At 33.9% G+C, this 20,263-nt stretch overlaps 1 protein-coding gene across 9 annotated transcripts in view; it reads right to left on the reverse strand.

The window, feature by feature from the left end:
- LOC108359572 (neurogenic protein big brain-like) overlaps positions 1 to 18,576 on the reverse strand; it is a 95,145-nt gene extending 76,569 nt beyond the window's left edge. Inside the window, exons 1-2 of one of the 9 annotated variants that reach the window (XM_017611491.1) lie at positions 18,427 to 18,576; positions 12,531 to 12,855 (exon numbers count right to left, since the gene is read on the reverse strand). In XM_017611491.1, coding sequence (XP_017466980.1) covers positions 12,531 to 12,718 — 188 coding nt within the window. In that variant the 5' untranslated portion in view covers positions 12,719 to 12,855; positions 18,427 to 18,576. The other 8 variants (XM_017611493.1, XM_017611492.1, XM_017611498.1 and 5 more) reach the window with 8 other exon arrangements.
- Between the last annotated feature and the right edge of the window lie 1,687 nt (positions 18,577 to 20,263).

Raw genomic sequence — 20,263 nt, forward strand, 5'->3', positions numbered from 1 at the left:
TTAAGTACCTAACCCGCTTAAGTAACCAACATTTTTGGGCAATGTGAATTTTTGAATGTAGTCTGAAGAAAATCCCTCTCTTAAGTACCTCCCCGCTTATTTACCCAACCCGCCTAAGTACCTCAATTTTTCGTACCCCATTTACCATTTTACCTATAATTTTCCCCTTTTAAGTGCTCTTGTAAAATTCCCTAAAATATTTACATATTTCGAATCTCAGTGGCAGCATATTTTAATTGAAAAATCTTACACAAATACGTACTTCATTAAATGTTTATGTTTTATTCAAAGATTTACATATTTATGTAAGTTAATAAAAATATATAACTACATCAATAATTATGTTCGCTTAAGTACCCGCATGGAGGTACTTAAGCGGGTTATTTTAAGTACCCAACCCGCCTAAGTACCTCAAAAAGCTGACATTCTTCGTGAGGTACTTAAGCGGGTTTTACTGTATAAACATTGTTTCGCCGTTGTCACTTACTCAGTAGGTCATAACAATAAAACTGACAATTGTCATACGACAGCTTAAAATAAATTTGCGGCATAGTATTAGGCGCAGTAGTAAAGGCAATAGTCAGCCGCTGAGTTTTGTCAGTGGTGTGGGAATAGGGCGGTAAGTGGCAGCGATGCCTTCGCGAAGGTTCACTGCTGTCGTGCTCTTTCATAAGTGAATGTAAATGCTGCGCCAAATATTCGCGGAAAGTTGGTGTTGCTAGAGATACTATTCTGTGCGAAGGCAATTTCGTTAATTGCATAAGATTTTTAAACGCAGGTGGCAACCCTATCAAACGCTTTATACTTTCTGCACATCTAGAGGCCAAACCTTTTCATTTGACACCTCATTTTTGAAAATCGGGAGAACGGTGGAAATATCATAATTTTAAACACAGGTGGCAACCCTATTATAAAATATATCCTTACTGCACATCCAGAGGTCAAGCCCTTTCATTTGACACCTCATGTTTGAAAATCGGGAGAACGGTGTAAATATCATGATTTTAAATGCGTGTCACAACCCTATTAAAAAATATATCTTTACTGCACGTCCTGAGGCTGAACCCTTTCATTTGACACCTCATTTTTGAAAATCGGGAGAACGGTGGAAATATCATAATTTTAAACACAGGTGGCAACCCTATTATAAAATATATCCTTACTGCACATCCAGAGGTCAAGCCCTTTCATTTGACACCTCATGTTTGAAAATCGGGAGAACGGTGTAAATATCATGATTTTAAATGCGTGTCACAACCCTATTAAAAAATATATCTTTACTGCACGTCCTGAGGCTGAACCCTTTCATTTGACACCTCATTTTTGAAAATCGGGAGAACGGTGTAAATATCATATTTATAAACGCAGGTGGCAACGCTATTAAAAAAATATATCCTTACTGCACATCTAGAGGTCACGCCCTTTCATTTGACACCTCATTTTTGAAAATCGGGAGAACGGTGTAAATATCATGTTTTTAAACGCAGGTGGCAACCCTATTAAAAAATGTTATCCTTACTGCAGTCCAGAGGCCAAGCCCTTTCATTTGACACCTCATTTTTGAAAATCGGGAGAGCGGTGTAAATATCATATTTTTAAACGCAGGTGGCAACCCTATTAAAAAATTATATCCTTTGACACCTCATTTTTGAAAATCGAATGAACGGAACAAATCTTATGTAATTAACAAAATTACCTTCGCACAGAATAGTATAGTATCTCTAGCCACACCAATTTTTTCTACCTTACATTCGCGAACGCGTACTATCTGGACTGGTTTTATGCTTCTCGTTCGCGAAGGAGAATCAGAGTGTCCAGATTTGGCAATTTCGCGCCAATTTGGCGATTTGTTTTGGATATTTGCGCGTAAAAATTTTACGAAATCGCCATTGGCGATTTTTTCCCTTCAAATAAATTTTTTCCAATTATAAAAATATACAAAACTTAGTTTTCCACTATAACTTTACAGAAGAGGCTAATGAACTGCGTGATAAACTTGACTTAAGAAGCATATTAAAAGACTGTCAAAAATTGTTGATCACCCTTATCGAAGAAATTTTGAAACGATTACCAAGTCAATTAAATACTTTTAAAAAGCTTTGAATTTGTCACCAGAAAAGTGTGTGAATCACAAGAGGGCGAGTTTCAGGGACCTGCCAATAACTTTTTTCAGAACCATTCCATCTGACTCTGAAGAAATTTGGATAATTGCTTATGGAGTGAAACCCGCAACAGGCAATAAAATGTTTGGAAATATAAGTAAAGTAGCCTTCATATTATTATCTTTGCCGCACTCATATGCTTTTGTTGAGCCGTTTTTTCAGTAATGAATTCAACAAAAGCTAAGATTCGAAATAGGATGAGGTTGGAAAGCCTTAATTCAATAGTTCGAATAAAGTGTTATATGAATGCTAATAGTTTCCGCTGAAAAACGTTTCCAATATCAAACAGTATGTTATCAAGGTTGAATAGCTCAATATATGACAACAACAGAAATGTAAATGATTCAGACACTATAGGTGATTTTGAAGAAACTGATAGCTGATCTCGCCTTATTATAGGTTTTTACTTTATTTTTAGCGCCGAGCTCTTAAAAGCGGATTGTGAGATTAATACGAGTTATAATAAATTTAATAATTGCGCAGTCCTACTGCATAATGTGTTGAAACAAATATTTTTAAAAAGTATGCGTATTTTTAATGAAAATTGTTTGTACATCACAATTATATACGTGATTTTTGTTATTTATTATTACCCTCTGAAGGTATAATATTCGTTTTTGGGTTTAAAAACTATATTATAACAAGATCTCATTTTTAAAATAAAAGATTTGTTAAATCGATTTCATGAATTTTATTAAAAAAAATAAACTTGGCGATTTTTTTTTCAGAAATTGCGCTATTTTTTTAAACAGTCTGGACACCCTGAGGAGAATCAATACAGAATATTTGATACGTTCACCTTCGCGTATAAAATCATAAATGTATGTTCGCGAACGTTCATATATGAATATTTCCGAACCCTGGTTATAGCAGCTATTTCGGAGATCACCACATCTCCTCATCAGACTTCTTTTTTTGTGTACTTCAGCAGGGATCGAACCTGCGTAATCCATGTGCAAAGTCCGAAGCGTTAACCACTGAGCTATCTACACCCCGTAAACTCTTGTTGCTAATTAATTTTTCTTATTCAACCAACTACTATCAAGTGCAGCTGATTTGCCGCTATTTAAACTTGACAGCGTGGTTGTTGTTGTCAATTCTATACGTCTATCTGCTTATTTGCTTTATTGTATAGTTTCAGGCAGGCTCTTCCTAAATTATGTATTTGTCAATGTTATTGTGGCTTATTAACATTTTATTTTTAATATTTTTATTGAGCTTTGTACCACGATTTCGGAGATCACCACATCTCCTCACCAAACTTCTTTTTTTCTAGACTTCAGCAGGGATCGAACCTGCGTTATCGATGTGCAAAGTCAGAAGTGTTAACCACTGAGCTATGTACACCCCGTAAACTCTTGTCGCTAATTCATTTTCCTTATTTATTATTTTTTTATCGATTTATTATATTATTTTTTTTATCAATATTTTTATTGATTTTCGGGACTATTTTCGGAATCTTCGGGACTACTTTGGGATTCTCGGGCTATATCGGGATTTTTGGGAATATTTCGGGACTTATTCGGAGATTTCCGAGGCTTCTTTCGAAGAAGTCTCAAAAATCCCAAAAAGTCTCGAAAATCCCTAATTAGCCCCTAAGATCCCGAAAATCCCAAAGTAATCTCGAAAATCCCGAAATAGTCCCAAAATTCTGAAGTAGTCCCGACGATTCCGATAATCCCGAAGAAGTCTCGATAATCCCGAATTAGTCCCGAAAATCTTAAAGTAATCTCGAAAATCCCGAAATACTCTAAAATTTCCGAAATAGTCTGAAAATCCCGGACTCTAGGACTTAATCCACCGGCCTTAAATCACCCGGACAAAATTCCCCGGCCGAAATCTCCCCGAAAAAAATCCCCCGCAACAATATTCCGAGGACAAAATCACCCGATAAAAAGCCCACAATAGGGACTCTTGCAATCCGCTCGTCCCAAAACCGATATTAACAATGTTAAGAAGAAAACAAATAATATTTTACATATATCGCCATTATCAACAGTAATACATCTCATGGTCAAAATCACCCAAAAGAAACCTTCCAATATTTGATATAAAACAAAATGGTTTTGAACGTAATTTTATTCCCTTTCAAGGAAAAAGACTGCCATTGACCGACAATTACTCCTTGACTTTAAAAAAATTGTTCAAAAACAGTGTCCTTCGGAAAAAAACATGCAAAATCCACCGGATTTGTTCCAAAAAAAATTTGTTTGCATGTTTTATTACACTAATAGATTTCGAGACGACGAACATTCCACTGTTTAAAAATAAAAAAAAAAAATTAAAACCTCAATTTAAGAAATACATTTGCACGGAGTTGGGAAACAAAGGCAGGTAGTTATAATCAAAATTAAGTCGACTCTAAAGTTAGTTGCAGCTTTTTGACATAATTTTCAAAGGGATATCTGTCAAAAAAGCTGCAACTAACTTTAGTGCCGACTTAATTTTGACTACAGTATATTTTGCTTTGCTGCCTTTACGCTTAAGTGCACATTTAAGATACCTACCCCAAAATGCGCATCAGCGGCATTATTTTCACCACTTATAAGGAAACTGTTCCCATAGATGCATTCAACATACCTGCATATTAGCGATACCTGCCCTAAAAATTGTGCAACTATTATTAATTATCAAAGAAATTATTACGTTTAACTGCACTGGCTATACACGTACCCTAATGATACAAGGTTTTATTCATTTTGCTCATCTCGCAGAACAACGAAAACGGCCATCATTTTATGTAAACGGTGATTTTTTAAGAGCTTGATAACTTTTTTTTTTAAAAAAACGCATAAAATTTGCAAAATCTCATCGGTTCTTTATTTGAAACGTTAGATTGGTCCATGACATTTACTTTTTGAAGATAATTTCATTTAAATGTTGACCGCGGCTGCGTCTTAGGTGGTCCATTCGGAAAGTCCAATTTTGGGCAACTTTTTCGAGCATTTCGGCCGGAATAGCCCGAATTTCTTCGGAAATGTTGTCTTCCAAAGCTGGAATAGTTGCTGGCTTATTTCTGTAGACTTTAGACTTGACGTAGCCCCACAAAAAATAGTCTAAAGGCGTCAAATCGCATGATCTTGGTGGCCAACTTACCGGTCCATTTCTTGAGATGAATTGTTCTCCGAAGTTTTCCCTCAAAATGGCCATAGAATCGCGAGCTGTGTGGCATGTAGCGCCATCTTGTTGAAACCACATGTCAACCAAGTTCAGTTCTTCCATTTTTGGCAACAAAAAGTTTGTTAGCATCGAACGATAGCGATCGCCATTCACCGTAACGTTGCGTCCAACAGCATCTTTGAAAAAATACGGTCCAATGATTCCACCAGCGTACAAACCACACCAAACAGTGCATTTTTCGGGATGCATGGGCAGTTCTTGAACGGCTTCTGGTTGCTCTTCACTCCAAATGCGGCAATTTTGCTTATTTACGAAGCCATTCAACCAGAAATGAGCCTCATCGCTGAACAAAATTTGTCGATAAAAAAGCGGATTTTCTGCCAACTTTTCTAGGGCCCATTCACTGAAAATTCGACGTTGTGGCAGATCGTTCGGCTTCAGTTCTTGCACGAGCTGTATTTTATACGGTTTTACACCAAGATCTTTGCGTAAAATCTTCCATGTGGTCGAATAACACAAANTACAGGCCTTTGTTTCCCAGATCTGTTTCTAGGAATGGGAAAATACTGACTACAACTACGGGCCAAAGTTTCCACAAGTTCGATGTGTAATAAACGATTAGATTCCCACAAATAATATATGCAAAAAATGTTTCCTAGTCTATCAAAATAAACAAATTTTGACATGTTACATTAATTTCAGTAAATTGTTATTTATTGCTATTATGGTTACAATAGTTTTCAATCAAACTGTTGGATTGGGAGCTTCTATGAAATTAAAAAAAATCTCTAAAACTTGTTTTTGTCTGTAAATACCGCCTTAAAGAAAGATGACTATTTCCAGCTTCTTTGAATTCTCGCTTAACGACATATAACTGAAAATTTAGAGGTTATAAGTTGTTTTTAGTGCAGTCAAGTTATAGTTGAAAATTAGTCATCGGCATGGTTGTCAATTTCCTTTGACTGCTAAGGGAAGGATTGCTCGGGATGTAAAAGTTATAATAGCTCGTACATAAATAAAAAACAAAATCCTTCACCTTACAAATACAAAAGGTATCCAAATTTACACTGAGGAAAAAACGAAGTATCCCTTAAAATTTAAGGCGAAAACGTATTCAATTGGATACATATGTACCAAAACGGCAATACTGGGCGGAAGTATTTTTGCGCAGAACTTACATCTGCATAAGCAGTCTTCGGCCGCGCTTTGGTATTATAACCATAACAAAGTAGAATTCTCCTTTCTTTGTACCGTAGGCGGCCTTTGGCCGCGCTTTGGGATTATAACCCATACTAAGTAAAATTTTCCCCTCTTTGTTGCCGGAAAAGAGCGGCGGAAGTATTTTTGCGCAGAACTTCTTTCGGTGTGAGGGGCCTTCGGCTTCGCTTAGGGATTATAACCCTTACTAAGTATAATCCTCCTTTCTTCGAAAAAGAGGGGCGGAAATATTTTATTTATATCTGCGTAAGCGGCCTTCGTCGGCGCGTAAGTATTATAACCCTAACTAAGTAGAATTCTCCTTTCCGTGTTGCCGGAAAAGAGGGGCAGAGGTATTTCTGCGCAGAACTTCTTTCTGCGTTTTCGGCGTTCGGCCGCGCTTGGGAATTATAACCCGTGCTAATTAAAATTCTCCTTTCTTAGTTGCCGGAAAAGAGGGGCGGAAGTATTTTTGCGCTGAACTTCTTTCTGCGTAGGCGGACTTCGGCCGCGCTTAGGGATTATAACCCTTACTAGTAGAATTTTCCTTTCCGTGTTGCCGGAAAAGAGAGGCCGAAGTATTTTTAGGGATTATTACCCTTAGTAGAATTATCCTTTCTTTGTTGCCGGAAAAGAGTAGTATTTTTGCGCAGAACTTTTATCATTGTGAGCCGCCTTCGGCCGCGCTTAAGTATTATAACCCTAGCTAAGTAGAATTCTCCTTTCTTTGTTGCCGGAAAAGAGGGGCGGTAGGATCTTTCCGCAAATCTTGTATCTGCGAAAGCGGCGTTCGGCCGTGCTAAAGTATTATAACCCTAATAAGCAGTTGCCGGAAAAGAGGGCAGAGGTATATTTGCGCAGGCCTTTTTTCTGCGTAGGCGGCCTTCGGCCACGCTTAGGTATTATAACCCTTACTAAGTAAAATTCTCCTTTCTTTGTTGCTGGAAAAGAGGGACGGAAGTATTTGTAAGGATTATAACCCTTACTAAGTAGATTTCTATTTTCTTTGTTGCCGGAAAAGAATAGTATTTTTGTGCAGAACTTATGTATATCTGCATAAGTGGCCTTCGGCCGCGCCTTCGTATTACAACCCTAACGAAGTCGAATTCTCCTTTTTGTGTTGCCGGATAATAGCGGCGAAAGTAATTTTGCGTAGAATTTCTTTCTGCGAAAGCGGTCTCGGCCGCGCTTAGGGTTATAACCCTCACTAAGTAGAATTCTCCTTTCTTTGTTGCCAGAAAAGAGAGGCAGAAATATTGCAGGAGATTTTGTCCGCGGGATTTCATCCCGGGGGAATAAGTTCGACTACTACTTTAAAGCAGTGATGGGCAGCGCTGGTAGAACTCCATAAACATGTGCAAAAATTTTGCACTTGCTTGCTTTAGGGCCGGTTGTTCAATGTCTGTTTATCACAGAACATCATTATCGACGATTTCGACGTCATGTATACAACATATGATCAGGTTTTGTATTCGGACCTTCTACCTCCGATTTGTGTTAATCAGACATTGAACAACCGGCCCTTAAAGGGGGAATATCCCTATGTTTATAAAGAGGCACTTAAATTTCTACCAATACTCGCCTCCTCTGTTTCATTGGAAAGGCAACATTTTCAAAAAGTGGTGACTGTTCTCGTATGCATATCAAATTGGCGCCCGAAAATGATAATAAAAACAACAACACTGAGTGTGCTAATAATAATAAATTTATGAAAACACGCGCAAAGTTCAATAATAGAGATGACGGATCGAAACAAAAGATCGATTTTTGAATCGATTCCAATCGAAATAAAAATAATCGATGCTGGAAGAAATCGGCAAAAAATAAATCGATCTCCCAAGATCGATTCATATATTTTATGAAATAACGTCTTTTACTTAATTTTTAGAAAGAAACAAATCATGATGATCTGACTAAACCATCAAAAAAATTTTGATAAACGATAATAATAAAAAGATGTTATGAAAAATAAACAAAAAAAAATCTAAAAAAGGCCACCTTTTATTTTCTTCAAATGTACAGGATTTTCTTAGGAGAAAACAAATTATTTTAATTTTTTCTTTAGAACCTCTAAAATGCTAAAATTTTTAAGATGTCTGGTTGTTCCTTCAATGAGTTTTTCAAATTTTTGACATTTCTTTAAATATACCTTTAAAATTAAATAATTTTGATAAATGGCAATAATACTTAACTTGTTTGAAGAAACAAACAAAAATGTATACTCAAAATAAGAGACGTTTTTCTCCATGGTTACTTATTTTTTCGTATAATTTTCGCGGTTTATGAAGTTGAATGTACGCCTTGACCTAATTGATCAAAAGATTCTGTATCAAATAAATAGTCAAGCGATTCATTAATTTTTCATAAATTTCAAAATAATTTGAGTTCGAATTTAATTTTAAGCTTCCAGTATAGCAACGTTTAAAAATAAAATTGAAAAATTTTTTTTTTTATACGAAACGAAAAGATTCCAATTGAAAATTGAAGCCTCTGGTTGAAGAAGGTGTTGACTCACTAATGGCCCATTTTGCGGTTAGCCATTGGAACTTTGTAGGAGTTGAAAAAAGTTCTAGCACTGAAGTTTCAATCATATGACTTCCTGTATGTACAAATTACACACTTAAACCAAAAAATTCGCAAAAAAGCTGCAATTTTTGAGGAAATGTTTGTTTGCTTTTTATCAAAACACCAACCGAAAATTTTATAGAATATTGTAGAAATAAGTACAAAACCTAAAAATTTGGAGATAAAACGTGTCTTCTTTTGAGAATAAATTTTTGTTCGTTTCTTCGAAAAAGTTAAGTATTATTGTCATTTATCAAAATTATTTAATTTTAAAGGTATATTTAAAAAAATTTCAAAAATTTAAAAAAACTCATTCAAGGAACAACAAGAAATTTTAAAAATTTTGGCACTTAAAAGGTTCTAAAGAAAAAATTTAAATAATTTGTCGAAAAAACAAACAAAATTTGGTCCCTATGGACACCTATAATCTCAGTAAATTTGAGGACAATAAAAGGTGGCCTTTTTGGGAATTTTTTCTTTGTTTTTATTAATAATAATAATAGTAATAAAAATAATAATAATAATAATAATAATAATAGATTGGCGCTTACACATATGTTAGTGTTTGGCCGAGCTTTTCCTCCGATTTGTGGCGTGCGCCTTGATGTTGTCACAAACGGGGGAGGGACCTACAGTTTTACGCCGACTCCGAACGGCGATTGTATTTTTATGAGAAGCTGTTTTTCAAGGCAGAAATATACTTGTAGGTTTGCCATTGCCTGCCAAGGGGCGACCGCTGTTAAGAACAAGTAATTTTTAAGCAAAAAACAAAACCGATTTCAATTCTCATACAAAAATATATATATATATACAATGATCGGATTTAAACCAGATTTGTATGGAACCACCTCTGAGACACTAACCTTTCCGATGCAAAAAGAATTATCGAAATCGGTTAACGTGGTCCAAAGTTATGCTGTAACATACATAAAAAATTCAACAATTTTTATGAGCTCGAGGCCGTATTAAATGCAAATTTATTGTGGAAAAGCAACAATAATTTGAAAATATTGTAGAAGTGATAGCTATTTCGGAAATCACCACATTTCCTCATCAGTCTGAAAGAAGTCTGATGAGAAAATGTGGTGACTTCCGAAATAGCTATCACTTCTACCATTTTTTCAAATTATTGTTGCTTTTCCACAATAAATTTGCACTTAATACGGCCTCGAGCTCATAAAAATTGTTGAATATAATTGTTATAAGGCCATAAAAATAACAAAAACAAATACATAAAAAATTAAAAAAAAAAATATTCCGACAAACTGATAATGTCCTCCTTTTTTAGAAGTCGGTTAAAAAACTTTTTGTCGCCATTTTTTTGCGATGTTGCTTTGACCAGGGCTTGAACCAGGGCCCTGCGGAGTGGAAGCTCGCACTGCTTACCACTACACCACAGCATAATTTTATTGATCAAAACATAAAACATACAAAAAATGGGGACAAATAACCCTAGGAGCATCTAATTAGCTCAAAAATTACGGAAACTACAAGGTTTAAAAACAAAATTTCCCAAAAACTATTATTTTTTGACAAAATCTATTATTTTTTGTAAAAAATGCAAAAGTAATGCTATGGAAATTTAAAAAAATACGTGTTCGTTTATTTTAAAAGCAGTAAAACATATTTTAATCTGAAGTCAATGTTCGATATACCATCGGCTGTCTGCATGATTTGAAATATCGTATCGTACTTATTTTGTATAGTATCGTACTTATTTTGTTCTACGTACATAGTTTTTAGACCGCTTTTTCTCTCTGTTGTTTGAATAAGGTACTAAACTAAGAAATTGCGCTTTTCATTCTGGTCCGCTTAGATTAGAATTTGCATATGTACATTCGGGTTATTTTGGTTCACCCATGTGCGTATAGTTATACATATATTAAAAACTCTAAATTGAATTATTTAATATTCAAAAAATTGCGGTCTTTTATCGCACCCTTGTATGTGTGGGTTTTGTTAACACTTGCTATCGATAGCAATAAAAAAATGTAGAACTTATTTCCAAGTAAGATAAATTACTACAATATTAAGCAGTTGAAAAAGCAGTTAGAAATAAATTACTTTGAAATAAATAAATGCAGCCTTTCGGACACTGCCTTTGAATTTTTTTTAAGCCAAATGCATTTGAAAAGAGGTTAACTTCATATGGAAAGTCGGACAATTGACTTGCTACTTGGAAAAGAAAAAAGGAAGAATTCCAATTACATACTGGAGCTTAGTTGATAAAAACGTACTTATTAAATTGTTCTTAAAATAGTTGATTTTTGACAGGGTACGTATTTACATACCGTTATCATCGAGGCAAAAGGCCTTATTTGACAAATTTTAAATTTTAGATTCGTGTTTACAAGCGAACTACTTTTTAAATTTACGTACGAAATGCTTCCAAAACCGCTCTAAGGACGCCAATTGATTTTGTATTTTTTAAGAAATGGCTTTGAAATTGTCTAGGGGTGTAGCTGGGTGCATTTCGGACAATATGTGTAGTACGTAAAAAAATATTTCATTTAATTTGGCAAGATTACATAGTACTTGCTAAAAATTAGTTGGGGTCCTACTGCACGTATGCATATGTACTAGAAATGTTAATCCCGGGATCCTGGCCTTTTTAAGGTCCAATAATCCCGTGATTCTTGGCAAAAGAGTAAATTTTAAACACATATATCAATCTATTCTCGAAACCATGGGCCAAATATGTATAGTAAAATTGCGTTTTAAGTTTTTCACTCTGACGTCAGTAATTCAAAAATGATTTAAAAAATTTAGAGAAATGTGCTCAAAGAAGACGTATGGGTATCAAATTAAAGAGGAAATCATGAATACTTTAAACAGATTCAATTTTTGGTGCAGAAGGACTGGTAAGTAATTAAATTGTCCTTTTAAAATTTTATCCTTGAAATTTCGCAATATATGTTTTTGAAAAAAATTATATGTTAAGGACTTATATAAACTCGATAACATCCTCGAATTTGGTCCTTCTTACTTTATCAGCTTAAAGAATTACCTATTCATCCTTGAGAATCCAAAAAATTTTAATTTTTTTTTAATTCTAAAGAAATTTGCTCTTGCATTTGGTATCCATATTTTTATTCTAGATTCCATTGAATTTTTTAAATAATTTTGTGAACTAATCACATCTTTGAAATTACAAAGTCCTTTAAAGTAAAGCCTGACGTCAGAGAGAAAAAATAAAAACGCCACCTTAAGTAAAAAGTAGGTTTCAAACCCCTTTATTAATTATTTATTTTATGGTAGGGGAGCTTCTCAAACAATATAGAAGCAATTTTTTCGATTTAAGTTGTTGAAAAGTAATGAATATCTAAATCCCGGGACTAATCCCGGGATCCCGAGATTGTGATAACGACTTCCCGAAAATCCCGGGATCGGACAAAGCTGAAAAATTAACATCCATAATGTTTACATATGCGCATAATACCATATGGACTTATGTTTATATTAAAGTTACATATATAAAAGATGCACCTCCAAAATTCCAAAGTTCGTATCTCTCCTTGCATACTGCGTTTTTGTTGTAGCGTACTCGAGAGCCGGTTGTTGATGGCATTGCCCTGTGAATCCTTGCGCATCGCTTCCATGCGCTTGAAAAGTGACATAATGTGATAGTCGATGTTATGCTCCGACGATATTGTGTGTAAATTTTCATCAGTCATTGCGTAGGCTTTACTTATAAAAATTTTCTTATTTGATCTAACCGTTGAATTAAATCTACATATGTAGATATTTATTTTGATAGTTTCTCTAATTGAGCCTTTACTTCTATGCAAACACAATTTACGGGTTTGCTAATCTTTTGTTAGGTTTTATTTAATTCGGCATTCGCGTACATACAAATTTACATACATACACATCAATTAATCAGTATGGGTATAAAAGCCTGTGCGCACTAAGATCTGTTCGCGGCCTTATGAGCGCGCCGGTCGTAAATTGAATCAAATTCAGCGTTGCCGTTTTCACTCCGATGGGAGTGTTTCACCCCTTTTTTAGGCCGAGCACTATGTCACGCCCTCTCTTGCAAAAACACTCCGATTTTAAGATTATTACCCCTATGCTGTAATCCGTCGTATATTCGATTTTGCTACGAAGCGTAAAATTGGTATGCTGAAATCCGCGTTGTCGTATCGTAATTTCGAAATTCGTAGGCCATCTTCAAAATTCGTAATGTTGCTATGCCTGAATCCGACGTAGCTGTCATTTTTATGTATTTGTCGGAAATTTTGTACGAATAGCAACTTGTTTCGGAACGAAACAAATTGTTTTAAAATATCAATAAAATAAAGTGTGTAAACGCAAAAATATTTATGTAAGTTGAAGTGTGAATAGAAAAAAAAATATTATTAAGTGTTTACAAAATTAACAGAAACGAAGATCACAACAAATCGCTCGCAATACGAAAAACTGGTGGAATGCATGAGCGAAAGGCCGGACATTGGTCGAGGCTTTGTAAAAGGAGCTAAAGAGGATGTGGTGGAATTTTGGGAAAGTGTTCCACGAATTAAAGCGGCACAATGTATAATGAAATGGAGGCCCCTAAAAGGAGGGAGCTTACATTTTATCATTTAAGCTAAATGTTATGCAATTGTTAGCTGTTCATCCTCCTGGGACAAAAGTGCGCCGGCCACTGAATCCTTTGTATTCTACTTAATTAAGGAAAGTCTTTTCAAATAATGATTAAACTAATTTTTTTGTAATATCACTATTTACTTGCGATTATATTTATTTTGATTTGTTTCTGTCAAAGCAGTTGATTAAGAACTTCGAATTTCCCTATGTTAGTTGGCAACGCCGCTCTATAGGCAAAACACGAGTTTTTTTTTCAAAATCGTAGATCTTCGGTTAGAAAAGAGATAATGGAATGAAAATTTTTTTATCGTGAAGATAAATGATCATATAAGGAAAACTATAGAGAAGTTACAACAACAATAACTTAACCCTCAAAATACAGTTCAAAATGTCACTGTTTTTGAAATTTTGGACTTTGGCTCCCATTCTATTTAAAAACACTATATTTAATACACCATTAGCACTGTTTCTGAAAGATTTCTCTTTATTTTATCTTAAGACTCGATTTTTGGGACATTGAAAGCTGTACCCGAGTGTACAGATTGGAAAAAGAAAAGCTCCTTTAAACTCTAATAACTCGTAAACTATCAGCTTTCACAAAAAATTGAATATAACAAAAGTGGTTATACTGGTCGATATCTTTACGAAAGTGCAGCATTTAACCCTTTAATGCAGAGTCTGTCATATATGAGACGCTTTTTAACCCTTTCAAGGCAGAGGTAAAACGGTTCTCAATATGTTTTCAACGTACTTTTTATTTATTTTAATTTTTATTTATTTTTTCATTTTTTATTTTTTTATTTTTTTTTATTTGTCTTTTTTATTGTTATGGAAAAATTTTCTACGATTAATATCTACGTCAACATGAGAAAAAGCACGTTCAAAAGCATATTGAGAACCTTTTTCCTTTGCCTTGAAAGGGTTAAAAAGCGTTTCACATATGACAGACTCTGCATTAAAGGGTTAAATGCTGCACTTTCGAAAGGAATCGACCAGTATAACCATTTTTGTTATATACATTTTTTTGTGAAAGCTGAGTTTACGAGTTATAAGAGTTTAAAGAGAGCTTTTCGTTTTCCAATCTGGCCACTCGGGTACAGCATCCAATGTCCTAAAAATCGAGTCTTAAGATAAAATAAAGAGAAATCCTCAGAAACAATGCTAATGGTGTATTAAGTATAGCGTTATAGCATACCAATTTTCGAATTTTCGGAACGGAGCTACGAATTCGTAACTACGAACTTTCGGATTACAGCATACGGGTGTATTAGAATTAAATACATATTTACTATGAAATGAAAATGAATGGCCATATACCTACTATGTTTATACGTAAGCTATTTGCAAAAAATAATACTAATTTGCAAATACATAACTCATCGTTTATAAAACGGTTAAAAATTCGTATTCAATGTTACCTGATTATAAAGGATCATCGAAATAGAAAATAAACTTTATTCTATATGAACAAATTTCGCTCATACTTTGTATTCAGAAAAATGCGCACAATGAAAGAAGTATTAAAAATCGACGCGAATCCTTATCCACTTCAAATATGCACATTATTATCAGTGTTGCCGCGAATCAATTTTAGTGGTAGCCAAATTCCTTTTAAAAAAGGGCTAAAAAAGAGCTAAAAAAAGTCGTTGTGGCTAAAAATGGTAGCTAAAATTTTTGAATTACATTTACTATATATATAAGTATACACGCAAACATTTTCAGTAAGTAATCGTATAGAAAAACAACCTAGCCAGCAAGAAAACGTACATTTTACGAATATTATGTTTTACGATGGATCTCGATCGGCGAAAAGTTAGAAAAAGGCTCGTAACGATAAAAAAAAAATAAAAGAACGAGGCTTGTAGTAATTTGGTAGCACAAGAAAAAATTTTAATTCTGTTGGAAATTTTTCTTGAACCACAATATTTTATAATATATAATATTCGCATACGAATGCTTTTTCGATCCATTTACAACTGTTCGTAGGCGATCGACAATTTCAAGCGAAAAAGTACTCGAAAACGAATCGTAGACGGCTATCATAAATGACTTTTTAGCCGGTTTTTGTTCGAGAAAATATCCAGTTACGAGCTCGTTTACAATGATTTTGCTGGCTGGGAATGTACTCTGGAAGAAAGCTAATATTTTATCCAACCAAAAACCTTTTTGTGTGAAAGGGGAAATATGCGGAGGACATCAGCTTGCTGGCTCCATCAAATGATTGTACCATCAGGCTCGAAGCTTATAACTTACCAGCATGCTGGTACAATATCCATTTCTTTACAAATAAGGTCCAGAAAAGATCGAAATGATTAGAGCCGAAATTTCATAATTTTTCTACCATTTTGTTAAACATTGTTTTTTTTTATTCACAACTGCAATATCGTGAACTTTAATCTTCCACAAATACGGCTTTGCCTCATGTAGTGCAAGAAATCTCCGTCACAATACTTTTTACTTAGAAAAATTTGCTAATTTCACTATTCACGACACCAGCATGCTTGTACAATCATAAAATTTTCGAATATGAAATTTTTGAAGTCACACTAGCAGCTGGTACAATCACACCGCAAGAACATACACGTTGAATCGACTTCATGGGCCATTTAACAAATTAAGCATATTAAAGGCCGTAGACTTATATATTTTAAACTATAGTTAAATCGTTAATATATAAGTTAACCGCCCTAACACTTTTACAGTATATATGTATAAAAACGTAAGGAACATACAATACATATATGTAACTATATATATCAGTGTTTCTTGGTTTAAAAATCATCTCTTACATAAATGAAAAAAAGTGAGATCAAATTAAGCATATATGTATGTATGTACAACTTTTTCATGCCAAGGAAGAATAAATTCTCCAAAGGGCTAAAAAAAGGGCTAGGGGCAATTTTAAATTTGTGTGGCCAAAAAAGTATGTGGTAGCCAAATCTAGCCACCAAAGGTGTAAAACGGCAACACTGATTATTATACCGAAATTGAATCGGCTATGCAACTGCACACCAGATCCACAATAAAACAAAAAAAATAAAACATTTTATTTTTAAATAATATGATTACTAGAAACGAAAAACATTAATTTTATTATTATTATAATGTACATAAGATTTTCAAAATCTGGTTTTACGTCAGTTAAATCCATTCATAACAGATCTGTTAAATGTTGGTTAGTCAATTGTGAACGGTATTTTGACTTTACGAATTTCATTGTAGAGTACAAAGACTCACAGTTATATTTTAAATCTGGTACTTGTTGCCGGAATTCAAGCAATGGCAAAGCTTTATGTTGCATCTCCAGTGCCTTATCTTTTTTTAATTCCAAAAACTCCAACTCTTCTTCGCTTTTCTTAAAAAGGAGTTTTTCGGATATTGTAATGTCATCCGCAATTATGTCACATAAAAAAGGGTTTATGAAGTATGCAAACGCATATTTATATAATTTCAAATCGGAAAATCTTTTTTCAAAATCTGCTTTTAAATCATGTAGTTTTGCGACATAGGGGTCCAATTTATCCTGTTTGACATGTGCAATATTTTTTTCTAGCCATGGAAAATGATGAAATAACTATTATTTTTTTTGAGATCATGTATAAACAGGCGTAGTTTAGCTTCAAAACTTAAAGTAATTTGCGACAAATAAAAAACATTTTTATTCTCTCCTTGTAGAGACAAATTCAAGTTTTGCAAATGTTCCGATCTCAATTTGCATATGTGTTTATAAAAATAATAAAATGAAAAACCACACAATGGAAAAGAATGTCCACGAAAGAAATATGTATTCTAAAAAGTAAAAAGAGCCAAAATGTTCTAAGCAAAGAGAAAGTAAAAAGAGTGGCACTTTGCTAAGAAAAGCGCCGCATTTGGCTCAAAGAGCCGCCTTTTCCCGACGTTGATATAGGTATTAGACTGACCAGAATAAAATGAAAGTGCTTCTTTTTTGACGCTCTTGACGTTTTAGCTTCCATTATGGCTTAAAAAACTATCCCTTGAAAATTTGGTCCAAAAATATTAACATTTAGAGGTCCCGCGTAGACGTTTTGTGCCTCCGCCTCAAGTGCTTAAAATTACTCTTCCTTAAATCCGTGCGCACACGAAATTCCTCACGAAATTGAAATTTCTAATGTCTTACATTATGTTTTCAAGATCGCTGAATACGTTGGGCAAGACCATTTTTCGAGCCGACCCTTACATTTTGAGATATTACGAAAAAATCTGATTATTTCTTAGAATTTTTTTTGCAATATTTTATCATTAGTAATATTTATAGCCACAAGTTTGACAAACAAAAATCGGCATCGCAGATAATACTACGTTAACTTTTTTGGAGATTTTACGAAAAAATCTTTATACAGGAAAAAAAATTAAAATTGCGCTTTAAAAGTTGACTATTCCTTAGAAAAAATATGTTTTTTTGCTCAGTCTAATTTATACATATATTATAAATGAATTTTATGAAATCACAGTTTGCTCGAAAAGTTACGTTTTTAATTTTGACATTCTGCAACAATATTGTTGGTGGTTTTTATGTTGGATTAACAAGTTTTCTACACTATCGTGTATCTTTATAACACAAATGAGTTCTTCATACTTTGGCCAACGTTATTACTTTGACACTACGGAAAATCCAAAACACTCCACTTTTTGGCTCATTTCACTCCGCTAGAAAATTACAAAACGGCAACGCTGATCAAATTGATCTTTTGATGTACGCCACTTCCACTGCATATTTCAACACAAATACATGACACAATTTCAAATATAAGCAAATTATAACTTTCAAATTGCATACTTGTTTAATAAAATCGCTTTCTTTATTTGCGTTCTAGTTAATATTTTCGAAAAGCTAAACAACGACCACAACGCCGCCAATATTTAATTTACCGCAACACCGAAAACACAACTGCACTAAACCGCGGCCGCATTGCTACAAAACCGCTCTTTAAAATTTCAATTCATCGAACTCAATACAATGCTTCGAAAGTAAAATTTCCAACAAACTCACCACTACCTCCAACGCTTACACCAGCGCTCACAAAAACCACCAGCTACCACCACAAACAAATCGTCAAAGAAACATGTGCATGGAATGATGGAAACTAAAGAAACACCCGATAGTAAAACGAGATTGCCCACGCAGTACAGCAAGTGGAATTCAACCCTGTGTCATATCCGTTCCATTTCATAATCCATTAGGTATGGGAACGAACACATACTACATATGAATGAATGTACATCCATACATACTATATAGATCTGTATATGTACATTTGAATGTGTGTGAGAATAACCCCTGTACTGAACGTAGCTGGTTCAGAACTAGCGATTTCACTAAACTTCGGTGATCATCACTAGTCCCACGCCAATCTACTTTCCCTGTAATCAACGGCGAATTGAAGAAAGGCAAATTCTCTTCCTCTGCATTACCAATCGTCAACCAGGGGCTGGATTCTGTAACTGTGAGTTTTCGAGTGTACACTGAAAATGGTTTAAGCTCCGTGAAGTTGGCACCCGACCTTAATGTATTTTGATAAAATACCTAGAATATGATAGATTTAACTCTCTGGAGGATTGTAGTAAGTTTCTTTTTGTTTGTAGTTGAAAAATAAGTGCGTAATGCGTTTTTTTTTTATTCATATGAAGCTTTTTACAGTTACAGCTTCAATTTTAACGAATTCAGGACCAGAATAGTTTGTAGTTGATTGTAGTTTAAAAAATTTTTTTTTTAGTTGAAAAATAAGTGCGGAATGCGTTTTTTAAAAAATTCATATGAAGCTTTTTGTAGCTACCGCCTAAATTTTAATGAATTCTGGTCCAGAATCGTTTGTAGTTGATTGTCGTTATAAATTTTTTTTTTAGTTGAGAATTAAGAGCGTAATGCGTTTTTTAAAAAATTCAAAGGAAGCTTTTTACAGCTACAGCTGCAATTTGAATGAATTCAGGTCCAGAATCGTTTGTAGTTGATTGTAGTTTAACATTTTTTTTTTTAGTTGAAAAATAAGTGCGTAATGCGTTTTTTTAAAAATTCATATGAAGCTTTTTACAGCTACCGCCTAAATTTTAATGAATTCTGGTCCAGAATCGTTTGTAGTTAATTGTCGTTTTAAATTTTTTTTTAGTTGAGAATTAAGTGCGTAATGCGTTTTTTAAAAAATTCATATGAAGCTTTTTACAACTACAGTTTCAATTTTAATGAATTCAGGTCAAGAATCGTTTGTAGTTGAATGTAGTTTTAAATTTTTTTTTTAGTTGAGAATTAAGTGCGTAATGCGTTTTTTAAAAAATTCATATGAAGCTTTTTACAACTACAGTTTCAATTTTAATGAATTCAGGTCAAGAATCGTTTGTAGTTGAATGTAGTTTTAAATTTTTTTTTTTTAGCTGAAAAATAAGTGCGTAGCACGTTTTTTTTTGTAATTCATATGAAGCTTTTTGCAGCTACCGCCTAAATTTTAATGAATTCTGGCCCAGAATCGTTTGTAGTTGATTGTAGTTTTAAATTATTTTTTTTTTAGTTGAAAAATAAGTGCGTAATGCGTTATTTTAAAAATTCATATGAAGCTTTTTACAGCTACCGCCTAAATTTTAATGAATTCTGGTCCAGAATCGTTTGTAGTTGATTGTAGTTT

Source organism: Rhagoletis zephyria, unplaced genomic scaffold, assembly GCF_001687245.7.
Source record: "Rhagoletis zephyria isolate East Lansing unplaced genomic scaffold, Rhagoletis_zephyria_1.1 Rzeph_scaffold_00412, whole genome shotgun sequence".
Classification (NCBI taxonomy): domain Eukaryota; kingdom Metazoa; phylum Arthropoda; class Insecta; order Diptera; family Tephritidae; genus Rhagoletis; species Rhagoletis zephyria.